Raw genomic sequence first — 13,169 nt, forward strand, 5'->3', positions numbered from 1 at the left:
AAGGGTGAATAATGCAAATATCATGATAAAATAAATTCATAGAAAAGACCATATTCTCTCTCTCTTTTTCTCTCTCTTTCTCTCTCTCTCTTTGATTTGTATATTTTCTTTTACATTACCCGGGTAAATATATACCAGAAACTATTGTTTTTCATCTTCTTTTTAATCTTTCACTTCAAACGTAATTCCATGTCTTTTATTTTATTTTTTTTTTTTATGTATTTATTTATTTGTCACTGAAACAACTAAATCTGAACACCCGCTTTCCGAACCTGTTTGCTGATCATTCAAACATCATTGGTAGTCTAACCTATTTAATGTAGAAATGGAACACATACTTAAATTATTGGCTATCAATTAACCTAATATTTATTGAGAAAAAGCTGGTATAAACAGTTTATGTACATTATGAGGTATGGATTTTGAGCGAATAACTTAAAATCCGAGTGCGAAAAGAATATTCTGAACATCCGTGTCTGAGGTACGTCTGGAGTACATTGGACAATAAATATGGCATCCAATCATTAACGATGTATTATGCTTCTGTTTATTTCACAACACAGATTGTCCATCACGATTACTCATGGTCTCAAAAACATCCGGGACAAATCTCAGGCCTTAAATTTCATAATTTTAGTCGACATGACACTGAAATATCGACTGCGTTTACAGCTGCAGTTAAACTTTTCTGCTTTCATTTGTTGCTCTTTAGCAAAATCATTGAGTGATCGATTGAATTATAAAGGACTGCGCAAATGTGCTTCTAGCACCATTTTTGATCTCTATTGCTGAACGAAGCAATGCTGGGCATTGTCTGATTTAGACTAAAAAGGTAAGATTATTCTTTATTACATAATGAGCTTTTAATGTAAAAGAATTTTTTCTCTATGTATTAGCTCATGTTTAAATTTAATATATTTCATATGCCGCATTTATCTTTAATTTATAACTTTAATTCCTATTGTTTCATTATTGTAATATGTGTTTGTCTGTCATGTATACAAGACTAGAAATATTTAATAATTACTTCCATTCGAAACGTGTTCCAAATTTTTCTGCATTCAATTTGGAAAAAAGTTGCTCTAAAGCCTATTTTGTCACATGAAATTTGAAAGTCTAAATGAATTTTACATCTTCGTTTATGAAAGTGTAGAGCCAGGGCAAAGAAAATCTAACTTAATGATCCTTTAACACTTTGTCAGGTCTATCCTGCATAGTACATTCCTTGGAATTCTTACATCCTTGGAATTATCTTAAAACTCTGAAGTGTATAGTCTCGACATCAAAGCATACTCTTTGAATAAGAGGGTGGGAAATTTAACTTGGAAATATAAACCTTTCAGGAAATACAGTGTATATTGGATATTATAAGAGAGAGAAATGGAATTAATATTACAACTAGATGAAAGCAATCAAACTCAAAACGAAACAAAGACATGAGGTGAAAAACACAAGAGAGTCATTATAATACAACCCTTGATGCAAATTATACATGGTCCTCGGTACCCTAAAATTTAGCATAATTTTTTTACATGTAAGAATATGTTCTCGAGATCTAGCAGCTGCTAGGTAGCAGCTTTTATTAGTAATTCTATGAAGTTTTTGGAGATATATCAAAGTTTCCCTTTGGAAAAGGCTAGTTTTGGGGATTTCAATTTAAAGATCTATCAGAGTTTAATCAAATGTAAGATATTATGTTTGTTACTTCAAAATTTTGACCGTTTTGTTAAAAGTGAGCATGGTTAAAAAGAGGGGAGGGGCAATATAATTACACAGTAGATGCAGATGTTGTCCAAATTTAATGACATAAATACAACTATCTTCGTGCGCAGATATGATTAAATTACATTATTATTAATATTAAGCACCATTTTACCCATAAATGTAAAACTGACATCAATTGATCTGAAATTCATAACATTTATGGGAAGCTCTAGACTACTTGCTTTATGAGACTATAAATTTATCATTAAGTGGCCATTTTTGTACATGGTTGGAATTAAAGCTCCATATGATATGAAATTATCATTAATGAGCACAATGTTGTCCACTGGGCTAAAAATGTTTGCGCAAAGTGCGGTTTATACAATAACAAGTTATGAGTAAAAATACAAATGAGAAAAATATAGACAATGAAAAAAAGTGTTCTTTTTTACTTTCTTTAAGTTCAAAATGGATAAATCGATGTTTTAATTTCAATCAACGACTTAGAAACATAATGTAGATTATGGCTACTCGATGTTCCTTCTCTAACGTTCCATATTTTAAGATTCTGGTTGGGGTCTTGTTCGTTTCTGTTCTGAATTCAATTTAAAGTTAAGCAAGAGAATAATAGTGATGATTAATGATGGATAATGGCTAAATAAAGAAAAAATATCCCTGTTTATTCACCATAATTTGTAAACACTACTTCTATCAAGCAGATATTTGCAAATAAATTTGACATTGTGGCAAGGTCTCAGCAAGAACAGCAATTCGATTTAAAGCATGGCGTCAGTTTCTGATATGCCAAGGGAAAGGCTTAGCTTATAATTTTCACATTTATGATATCATCTTGGACCACGGTTACATGTCTAATGCACAATCACGCAACTCCAACACTTCATATTTGATGCATTGATATTGGGTTAACTTGATAGGGACTTGATAATTCCATGGGGGTGTTATTTGGAAACGTTTTGTGAGGTAGAAAAAAGCAAAATAATCTGTTGTATTTTTATACGAAACTGTTGATAAATCAATTCTTCAGCTGTGTTTCTGCCGCTGATTAGAAAAGGTTGTTTGAAATGTGATATAGCAATGACCTAATAGTATACATCAAATTTAACTTTTCAATAACTAACTACATGTATTCCAGTTTGAAAGCAAATCAACACATAAACGACCTTCACTATAATATTCGTATTTAAATGGTCAATTTGTCTCATTTCATACAAATTTGGCCGATCAACAATGACAAACTTTCAAAATGTCAATTTCCCTCAACTCAAACACCTGTTAAATGACTTTCATTCACTTCTTCGGTTGTCGCTCATGATAAAATGGCCTTGAATTCATTTTAAAAGCATCTTTGAGAGAGAGAGAGAGAGATTTAAGCAAACATATTTATATTTTGGAAGAAAAGATGTTTGTGTTATTCATTCTTAAGTTAAATATTTACATTTATGTCTTCTTATACTCATCAGGCTAACCGAAGCTGCTTTTGCTACGTATATTTAAAATGACTATAGAACACTTTCGTAGAAATGAGTAATGTCATTATTTCAAATGACGGTATCAGTGTTAACAATTTTACATACAAACAGGGAATCAGACTCCCACGTTCTGAATTTAAAAATATGAAAATGTCTAATACCCAAAAATGATTAAGAAAAAATAAATATAAAACAAGAAAATCAATTCGATGGCACAAACAAAAAAAAATTGGCCACGTACAAGATGTGATTTAACAAGATGTGTTTGTGAAACACTGATGCCCCCGTGTGGCAGCTTATGGCAAAGGTTAAAGTTTTTAAATGCAAGTCAAACTCCAGGTCAAGAGATTAAAAATGTTGGTACCCAAAGAAAGTCTGGTCTCGAGAAATATACCTGTGAAATATGAAAGCCCTAGAACCAACCGTTGAAAAGTTATGGTGAAGGTTAAAGTTTTTTCAAAGTATGTAAAAGGGCAAGGTCAAGGTAAAATGGTGCCCAACGGAAGGTCTCACAAGTGAGATACACATGATCCTGAAATGTGAAAGCCCTAGAACCAAACGTTCAAATGTAATGGTCAAGGTTAAAAATTTAAAAAAAAAAAAAAAAAAAAAGGTCAAACTCCAAAGTCAAGGTCAATGCCAAAATTGTTGGTATCCAAAGGAAGGTCTTGTCACAAGGAATATACATGTGAAGTATGAAAACCCTAACACCAATTGTTCTGAAGTATGTTTTGAAGTATGAAAACCTTAGAGCTAACTGTTCAAAGGTTATGGCCAATGTTAAAGTTTTTTTTTCAAAATTAAAGTTGGTCAAAGTCCAAGATCAAGGTCAAAAGGTAAAGTTGTTGGTATCCTAAGGAACGTCTTGCCACAAGGAATACACATGTGAAGTATGAAAGCCCTAGCACAAACTGTTCAAAAGTTATGGCCAAGGTTAAAGTTTTTTTTCAACAGTAGGGAAAACTCCAAGGTCATAAGGTCAAAGTTGTTGGTATCTAAAGGAAGGTCTTGTCACAAGGAATATGCACGAGAAGTACGAAAACCCTAACACTAACTGTTCAAAAGTTATGGCCAAAGTTAATTTTTTTCAAAAGTAGGTCAAACTCCAGGGTCAAGGTCAAAGGGTCAAAGATGTTGATATCCAAGGATAGTCTTGTCACAAGGAATACACATTTGAAGTATGAAAACCTTAGCGCTAACTGTTCAAAGGTTATGCCAAGGTTAAAGTTTTTTTTTTTCAAAATTAAAGTTGGTCAAAGTCCAAGGTCAAAAGGTCAAAGTTGTTGGTATCCTTAGGAACATCTTGTCACAAGGAATACACATGTTAAGTTTGAAAGCCCAAGCACCAACTGTTCAAAAGTTATAGGCAAGGTTAAAGTCTCATAAAATTTTTACAAAAGTGGGTCAAACTCCAAGGTCAATGTCAAATATGATGGTAAAGAACGGTCTTGTCAAAAGGAATACACATGTGAAATATGAAAGCTATAGCTCCCACCAATCAAAAGTTATGGGCAAAGTAAAAGTTTTTGCGGACAAACAGACAGACAGACAGACGGACGATCAAGGCAGAAACTATATGACCCCGAATCTTCGATTACGGGGGCATAAAAATCACATCCATGCCATCTAATACCAGTATTTACATAGAATACGCTTTTCAGAATACATTTCCTGGATTGTTCAAAAAGAACAATTGTTTTGTGGGGAACTTACGGCACTCATGAGCGACTATTGTGAAATCAAAAGTGAATACAGTTTCTAGTCGGTTATTGTTTGCACAAAAATGGGTGCCCTACCATACCCTATACGATACAAGAATTATCCTCATTCAGATCTTAACTCTATCAATCAATGTACAGTTTTTCTACTAAAATTGTGTGGATATAATATCAGGTCATTTTAAACAATCATCTTTTACTGATTGATTTTAATTAAAATGTTTATTATTCAAGAGAATTTTTGATGCATTTTGATTTTTTTTTTTCATGATTACTTTTGTTAAATTAATTAGGGTTGGTCTTTTTAAATTACTAAAACAATTACTAGGTATTTTCACTAAATCAGGTTTAAACATAAAATATGGGCTTTAATACACATATTCATCAACTCACAAGTTTTTTTTTTAATGCAGAATAATGTTTTTGGTTAGCGACCGTGTAAAATCACGCCAGATGTGACATAGTATGATAGATGCAATTTCTCTAACAACGGAACTAGCTCATCATATTAATACAACGTTGGTTTACAATAAAAGTATGTCCTGTGACCTTCCGATTTTCACGTTATTCACAATCCAACTTATTATTGATTATTTTCAGTTGCTAAGTAACATGTTATGGCAGATCATACAATTTTATTCCTTTCAGATATTCCGAAATGATTTGATTATCCTCCTAAATCCAGCATTATCTTCTTTTATGAAGCTGTGTACCATGGGGAACATGTCAATGTAAATGTACACGTCGATCAAAGTGTTTTACAATCTACTTAATTACGGATTTTCCAAGTTCCTTCGAGGCTTCCCCTACCATACTCCACGTGGGCATTTCCTACCCCTAAAATAAAATGCATATTTATGTCAGAGTTATAACGAGAGAGAGAGCACCCAGAAACGTATACCATACCCGAAACGCCATTTCACCAATACATACTTCATAGGTGCTTGAGGTCATGACAACCCCTCAGAGACCAAGACATACCCAAGTCCTTTGCATTTTTCCAGTAGACATTCTTTCTTATAACATGTTTGTGAATAAATCCAAACTATCTGTCCAAAACATTATCCAAAACAAATATTTATTAAAAAAAAATTAAGAACCAATGTCAGCTTGACATTAAGGGATGCCTTATTTTATTGGTATGTTCGAATATTTGTATATTTTTGTCGTATGTGGCATTTTATGCAGAAAACGGGGGGAAATGCTTGGATCTGACTTTAAGCTTATCCGCCGCAAAATGTGTTCATTATTTTTACTTTTATTTGGACGATCTTGCCAAAATCTTACTTAAAGTTAACCCATTTCGAGATCTTGATATGTCTTGTGGTAAGTAGAGACACTGAGAGAAGGGCAAAAACTGCAAACTCAATTGTACACAAAACCTCCTTTCAACCTTTTACCCCTTTTTGAATGAATCCAGAAGGAAACACAAAAAATCCCATATTTGATCATATTAATCTATTTTGTCATTATTTACGATACCTCTTACAATAATAATGATTTATTTCATTACAGCCAACAGATTAAATGCAAGAATGAATATTTCGGACGCAAGTCGACCAGAGTTTATCATACCGGTATACTTGGAGCTAGAAGAATTGGAGTATGCAGTTGGCGTTGTGTTCTTGACAACACTGGGGATACTTGGAAATATAATAGCTATCTTAAAAATAGTGTGTGATCCTACCTTTCATAAGCCGACATATATTGTTTTGGCTACCTTGATTTTCGCTGATTTTATTTGTTTGATACAGTATATTGTCCATGCTGCAGTTGAAAACGTGAACAGACCTATAGGAAATGAGTACGGGGAATTTTTCATGGCACTGACATATACGACCACGCATGCGTCTGCGGCCCACGTGATTTTGTTTCTAGGGCTTCGATACTTTTACATACGAAATCCAATCAAAGCACGTCTTATACAAACCAGTGCAATCATCAGGTGGTCCATTTCGCTTTGGATATTCAGTGCGGTGTTTGGTGCTCTTTATCATGTCTTTCGGTTTTGCATTCCTAGAATTGACATACAAGTTGTCGTTCTTAGTTTTCGAGGATACTTGTTAATAGTACCAGTGTGCTTCATGGTATTTTTTCATATTCAAAAAGTGCATGAGTTGCACCATGCTATCAACATACCCGGGCTTAATCGTCATATCCGGCGAATGTCGCGCATGCTCTCCGTGATTGTTTTCATTTATATATTATCAGCATTACTATTTCCCATCTGTTTTATACTCAATTACAACAAAGTTTGTAAAGACGAAAAAGAATGTACACACATTTTAATCATTGCTAGAATCATGTGGCTTGTGAATGTTTCCGCCAATCCAATAATTTACTTCATCTACACAAGCAAAGCTCGGGTGTTATTCAGAGCAATATTTAAGAAATTTATTAGAAGACACAGGCATTCCAGAAGGGATTTAATCGGCACACAAGTCCCGCCCTCTCCGGTGATCTCAACGAAATTATAAGTTTTCAGTATATTAATGTACATGTATGTACACGATGAAGCCATTCTACCTCAACTGGTGAAAGGATAATCAAAACCAAAATCCGTATGATGTTTATTCATGAATCTAGGTGTGAGTCGTTTGTTTGTTTGTTTTTTAACTCAGTCGAGCCTTTCAGACCAGACAGGTTATCATCATGATATAAACATTTTCGTACATTTTTATGCAGGGGTACTGTGTAATAAAAATTCGGTTCACGGGCCTCAAATCTCGCCTGCTTTATTTTTGTTTCTAATAAAATATTTGAAATAAAATTTGTGCAATTGAAGTGCTTTTGGCGTTTTCTGTCTTGTCAAAATTGTAACTTGGAATACTCAGGTTACTGCATCGAAAATTTCAAATTTAGCTTAAAATATGTTAGTCTGACATTTACCCGATTAGTTTTGCTTCAATTTTTCTTTTAGAATACATGCATGCAACATATTCAACAAAAAATCAACTCCAGTGCATACACTTTCTCACTGATACATTGTATAATAAGTAGATGCCTTTATTCTTTGTTAACGTTTAGGTCAATTGAGTTCCCGTCCAAATAGCGAGTCCATCGTCCATGTGTCGTTTTTGAATAATCATTTTCTGTCTTTTCCTTGTCTAAAAACTGGATTTATCTTGAAAAATCTGAGCATTTACTTTCTTTAATAGCGAAAAGAAATAAATCCGTATTTTTTTCTCTTTCTTATTACAGACCTTAGTGGTACGAAAAAAATGCAATTAGTATATCGCTATTTTTCACCAGTTAGATTCTACTTTCATTTATGCGTTTCCGCCATCGTAAGGCCCAGTTATTCATGTATTATTGAAGACATCGCTCTTAAATACGGAATACGTTGTACTCTGATTACCCTGTGTCGCACTGATAATTAAAGCAGCAGTGTGGAAATCGCAGTTCCATTTTTCCGCGATTCCACGCTGCTTTTCCGCGACAAGTTATACTTCTTTTCCGCGATTATACTTTTAGATCACTTGAGTCACTCAGGTGACCTATTGCAATCTGTTTCATCTGTACTCGTGCGAAGTCCGTCTTCGTAAACTTTTGAACATTTTCAGCTTCTTCTCATCGCCATTGATCACTGAAATTTAAGAAAAAATGGTAGAGCATCTATGGTTAAAAGGGGACAAATATTGTGAATGTTATAGTCTCTGCCCCTCGGGTTCAGATATGTGGGGCAAATCCCATCAAAATTAAATGAATGCTATTTTCAAAAATCATCTTTCTCTCTACTCCAGGGCATAAAGCAATTAAACAATTGGTATGGTTATATAACATTCAATGAGTCCTTTACCTAGATTGTGAAATTCATGACCCCAAGATCAGGGAGTCGGAAGTTGGGTTCTTTTGATCATATAGAGAAATTGCATAAATTCTTTAAAAAGCTTTTCCTATCCCTCTGTATATTTTAAAAACACTGAAATTAAGTGCATGGTTATGATAAGCAAAGGTGCCTCTTCCATAATTGTGTATATCATGGCCGCAAGGTCAGGGTTGTTGGTGTTAGGGTGGGCTCTATTAATTATCTAGTGAAAATGCATAATTTCTTTGAAATTAAATATTGAAATAACGAACAGTATTCAAGCTCAAAAGTCCATTCAAACAATACAAATCAGTAGCAGAGCAAACACGAACCTCTAAAGCATTATAGGTTGAATCAGGTGCCATGGAGGAGTTAGCATCCTCTGCCAACCGGTCACACCCGGCGTGCGTTCCTTGTCATGATGGGGGGGGGGGGGGGGTCGGACGGACGGACGGAAAAATCCGTAGACAATTCAAGGAATAAAAAAACAATTAGTATGAAAAACGTCAGTCAGCGATTAATTTAATGATAGATTGTATTTGCTTACAAGGTCATGGTATCGACCACAGAACTTGCAAATTGATGACTTTGATTTTGTCTTGAAATTTTTGTTTCATCAACTTGTTTGTCAATAGCTTGCCTCCTTTTCTAAATTGTTCGTTCGCAGAGCATGAAAATCTTCTTCTTTGCTTCTGGGTATTTTGCAGACATACTAAGTCCATGGTTTTTTGATAATAAAAAAAAGATACCTCTTTCATATTTGTGAATTACACCCCTTGGGTCAGGGGTACTGTTGTTAGAATGTTGCTTTATTTATTAATAAGTGAAAATGCATTTTTTCTTTTGAAAATCTTCCTCTCTGCACCTGTGTATTTGGCAAACATACTAAGCACATGGTAATGATAAACAAGAGTGTCTTTCTTTGTGAAATTTATGGCCCTTGGATCAGAGCTTCTAGTGCTAGCGCAGGCTGTATAGATTTTAAAGTGAAAATGCATTATTTCTTTCAAATCTTTTCTGCCCCTGGATGTTTGGCAGACACACTTAGCACAAAGTAATGAAGAGCAATAGTGCCTTTTCGAAATACATTATATCCAAGGTCTCTGAGTCAAGGGTTCTGGAGTTGGGATGGGGCTCTATTGGCCATATAATGAAAATGCATTATTTCTTTGAAAATCTTCTCTGTCCCAGAGTATTTAGCAAAGATACTGAATGCTAAGTGCATGGTTATAATGAGCAAGGGTGCCTCTTCCACAATTATGAATTTCATGGCCCCTGGGTTAGGATGTCTGGGGTTAGGATGGAGCTCTATTGAATATATAGTGAAAAAACATTATTTCTTTGAAAAACTTGTTTGCTCCAGGGTATTGGCAGACATACTATATGCGTGGTTATGATGAGCAAGGGTGCCATTTCGAAAATTGGGATTTCATGACGGCCCTTTTTGGTCAGGATCTCAATTGTTAGGGTGAGGTTTATTGATTATATAGTGAAATAAATCAATGATTTGAATTTCTTATTTGCTCCTGGGTATCAGATACATATAAACTATGTGTGTGGTTATGATAATAAGTGTGCCTCTTCCAAACTGTCTTTCATGGTCCCTGGGTCAGGGGCTCTGATGTTAGGATGAGAGTGTATTGCTGATACATGTATAGTGAAAATGCATTTATTATTTGAAAGTATAGGAGGCAAACAGAGTACAAAGTTGTTATGAGCAAGGGTAATTTTACCAGATTTGTGGAATTCTGGATTTCGGAATTTCTTTTCAGAGTGAGAGATCCATACTGACAAGTACAATCATACTGTAGATTCCAAAATAAAGGAGGTCAAACTGAAAATATTTTTTCAATCTAGTTATCCCCATCTTGTATACACTAAATATTTAAAAATAACATTTCGCCAAAGATGAGGGTAGACCGTTTCAAATTCACTGAAGTACGAGGGCTGTTCAGAAATTATTGAGACATTGTATACATTCTTTCGTCTTTCGGTGATAATTTACGTCTTTCGGTGATAATTGGCATATACGTTTGACAAACAGTAAGAATTAACAAAAGCAAAAAATATTTTACAAATATTTTATTTCTTCCTTTCAGTGATATATTAATAAGTCATTGGTAGGGGTACCCAGCGCAGTCACGAAATCAGATATTGAAAATATGTAACAACAACGTTAAAACTCCAGGTGGACCAATAATAACAGCGAAAATAATTCAAATCATGTATATAATTTTTCAAATTAAATTTTGACTTCAATTTGGGCAAGCTTGTTAGAATTTCGATCAGAAATGCTGGCATTATTAAAAAATTTAAGTGCGGCATAGAAATTTAAACGACGACAAAAAATGGATTTTGACGTCAAGGCGGCGCAGCGCGCATACCTAAAAATTTGTGAAGCGCCATGGAGAACTCTTGTACTGACCAAACGTCCCGTTAAAACAATAACAATGCGACAAAACATGTCTAACGGTTTGTTTTTATAATTGGTATATATTTTTTTCTTACAAATAATTCAACAAGAGTAAAAACAAAAGCTCCGGACGACCATCAATACTTACGGACTAAAAAACGTTGGCCCACGACGCATAATCGCGCGCTACATGTACTGTGTGATGCTAAGTCAGCCTGTATATGACACTTCATGTATATATTACACTTGGGTATAGCAACAGCACACGTTTTATTATATATTTTTTAAAGAATCGTTTAAGAAAAGACACAGTTTGATTTTTTGAATGTTATATGTGAGAATTGAGAAAGAAGACTGAACGCTTCCCGATAGTTTCATACGCGAAAACATCTCCGGCTGACGTGACATTAAAATGACGTAGCATTGCTGCTCCAGGTTGGAAATTATTTAATTATCCTATAAATTAGAAATTTTGCACATTTGTTTTATTTGTTCTTTTTTAAACTGCTGACGAATTTTAAAGAATTTATCTCTGTCCTTTATGGAGTAGAGGTAAATGTCTCAATAATTCCCGAACAGTTCTCGTAACTTTCTTTCAAAATTCATCTAGACTAGTATTTATATTAATAAACCAAGTATTAATTGTGCTTTACATGAATGCTTTAAAATTCAGGTGAGCGTTACAGGTCTGCTGCTTTCTAATATCAGAACTTGATAGTGGTTATCATTTAAACTTAGGAATACTAATTCATATGCAAAAAAATATAATAAAACCAGCATATTGATTAATATTCACTATGTCAACATTTTTCTGTAGTCTGAAATTGATTTGTCGTTTTGATGATTAATTATAAGCATGCGCAATTATAGTCAGATAAAAGAAAGAATAAAAAGGAGAATGTGCAATGATCAATAGAATTCCATCAGTGTTATCAAATAACACTGACGATACCTTTCATCTAATTTCCATAATACCCTCTAGTATTTCAATCCGATGTTTTCACAATGCCTACGCTGAATCGTATCTGCCCATATCCTTGTCTGACGTCAAAACAGATAGAAATGACGTAGGCTGTATAATTTTCAATTTTGATAGTTTCAGTGTATATTCAAATAGTTGCTTATATGCGTTCAGCTTTTCAGAATATGCATTTCTTATCATTAATATTTTCCCTAGTTAAAGTTTTAGTGAATTTTTCATTCTCCCATTCATAAAGGTAGACTTACATGAATTCATCCTTTGTATGTCATTCATTACTTATATAAATAGTATAAATGATCGTTGACTAAAGAAAAGCCTATTCCTCCAGATGAATTGAGGAATAAATGAATTATTTTGAGGTAAAAAAAGAGATTGACAGTTTTGAAAGACCTCATTATGAGAGGTGCAAAATCACACAACATGGACTCAAAAGCATTAAAATACAGGTTTGTGTTTACACTTTTTCAACCCAAATATTACGTCATTTCTTTTTTCTTTCCCGGGTTAAATTCTCAAGGAGGACGCATTATTGATATAATTGAAATTATTCCCTTTCGGTCTCTTACTTGACTTGATTTTCCGACCTGTTTCCAGACAACCCATCACTCCAACAGATAAAAATAGCTCTATTGTCTTAACCCCAGGTCATCCATTGTACTCCAATGTATTCCGCCTGATTTCCCACTAGCTCAAAAGACAGTATGGGACCTGGTTATATTTATCACAAGGCTGGGACTAGTGCATAACATTAATAACAAGAAGCCCAGGGGCCACATCGCTCACCTGAGCACTATGGCTAGGAAAAAGCAGAAATCAGTTCAGTCTTGAAAGGTTGAAAAGTTTAAATATAAAAGTGGTTCGGGGGGGGGGGGGGGGCATGAATTAAACAAATTTGAATCTACATTATCTGAGGATGCTTCCATTTAAATATGACCAATCATGGCTTTGCTGTTCTTGAGTAGAAGATTTTTTAAGATTTAACCTATGTATTCCTATGTAAAACTTTGATCACCCTTTGTGGCCCCACCCGACCCCCAGGGGTCATGTTTGAACA

At 34.2% G+C, this 13,169-nt stretch overlaps 1 protein-coding gene across 1 annotated transcript; it reads left to right on the forward strand.

Moving 5' to 3' along the window:
* Positions 1-598: 598 nt before the first annotated feature.
* On the forward strand, positions 599-7,696 carry LOC133188901 (uncharacterized). The gene is made up of 2 exons (XM_061324377.1): positions 599-832; positions 6,428-7,696. Exon 2 carries the CDS (start codon positions 6,448-6,450, stop codon positions 7,387-7,389), a length of 942 nt encoding a protein of 313 aa, XP_061180361.1. The 5' UTR covers positions 599-832; positions 6,428-6,447; the 3' UTR covers positions 7,390-7,696.
* The last annotated feature ends 5,473 nt before the right edge of the window (positions 7,697-13,169 follow it).

This window comes from Saccostrea echinata, unplaced genomic scaffold (genome assembly GCF_033153115.1).
Source record: "Saccostrea echinata isolate AGI-Se365-2 ecotype Australia unplaced genomic scaffold, CSIRO_AGI_Sech_v1 ptg000016l, whole genome shotgun sequence".
Taxonomy (NCBI): Eukaryota; Metazoa; Mollusca; class Bivalvia; order Ostreida; family Ostreidae; genus Saccostrea; species Saccostrea echinata.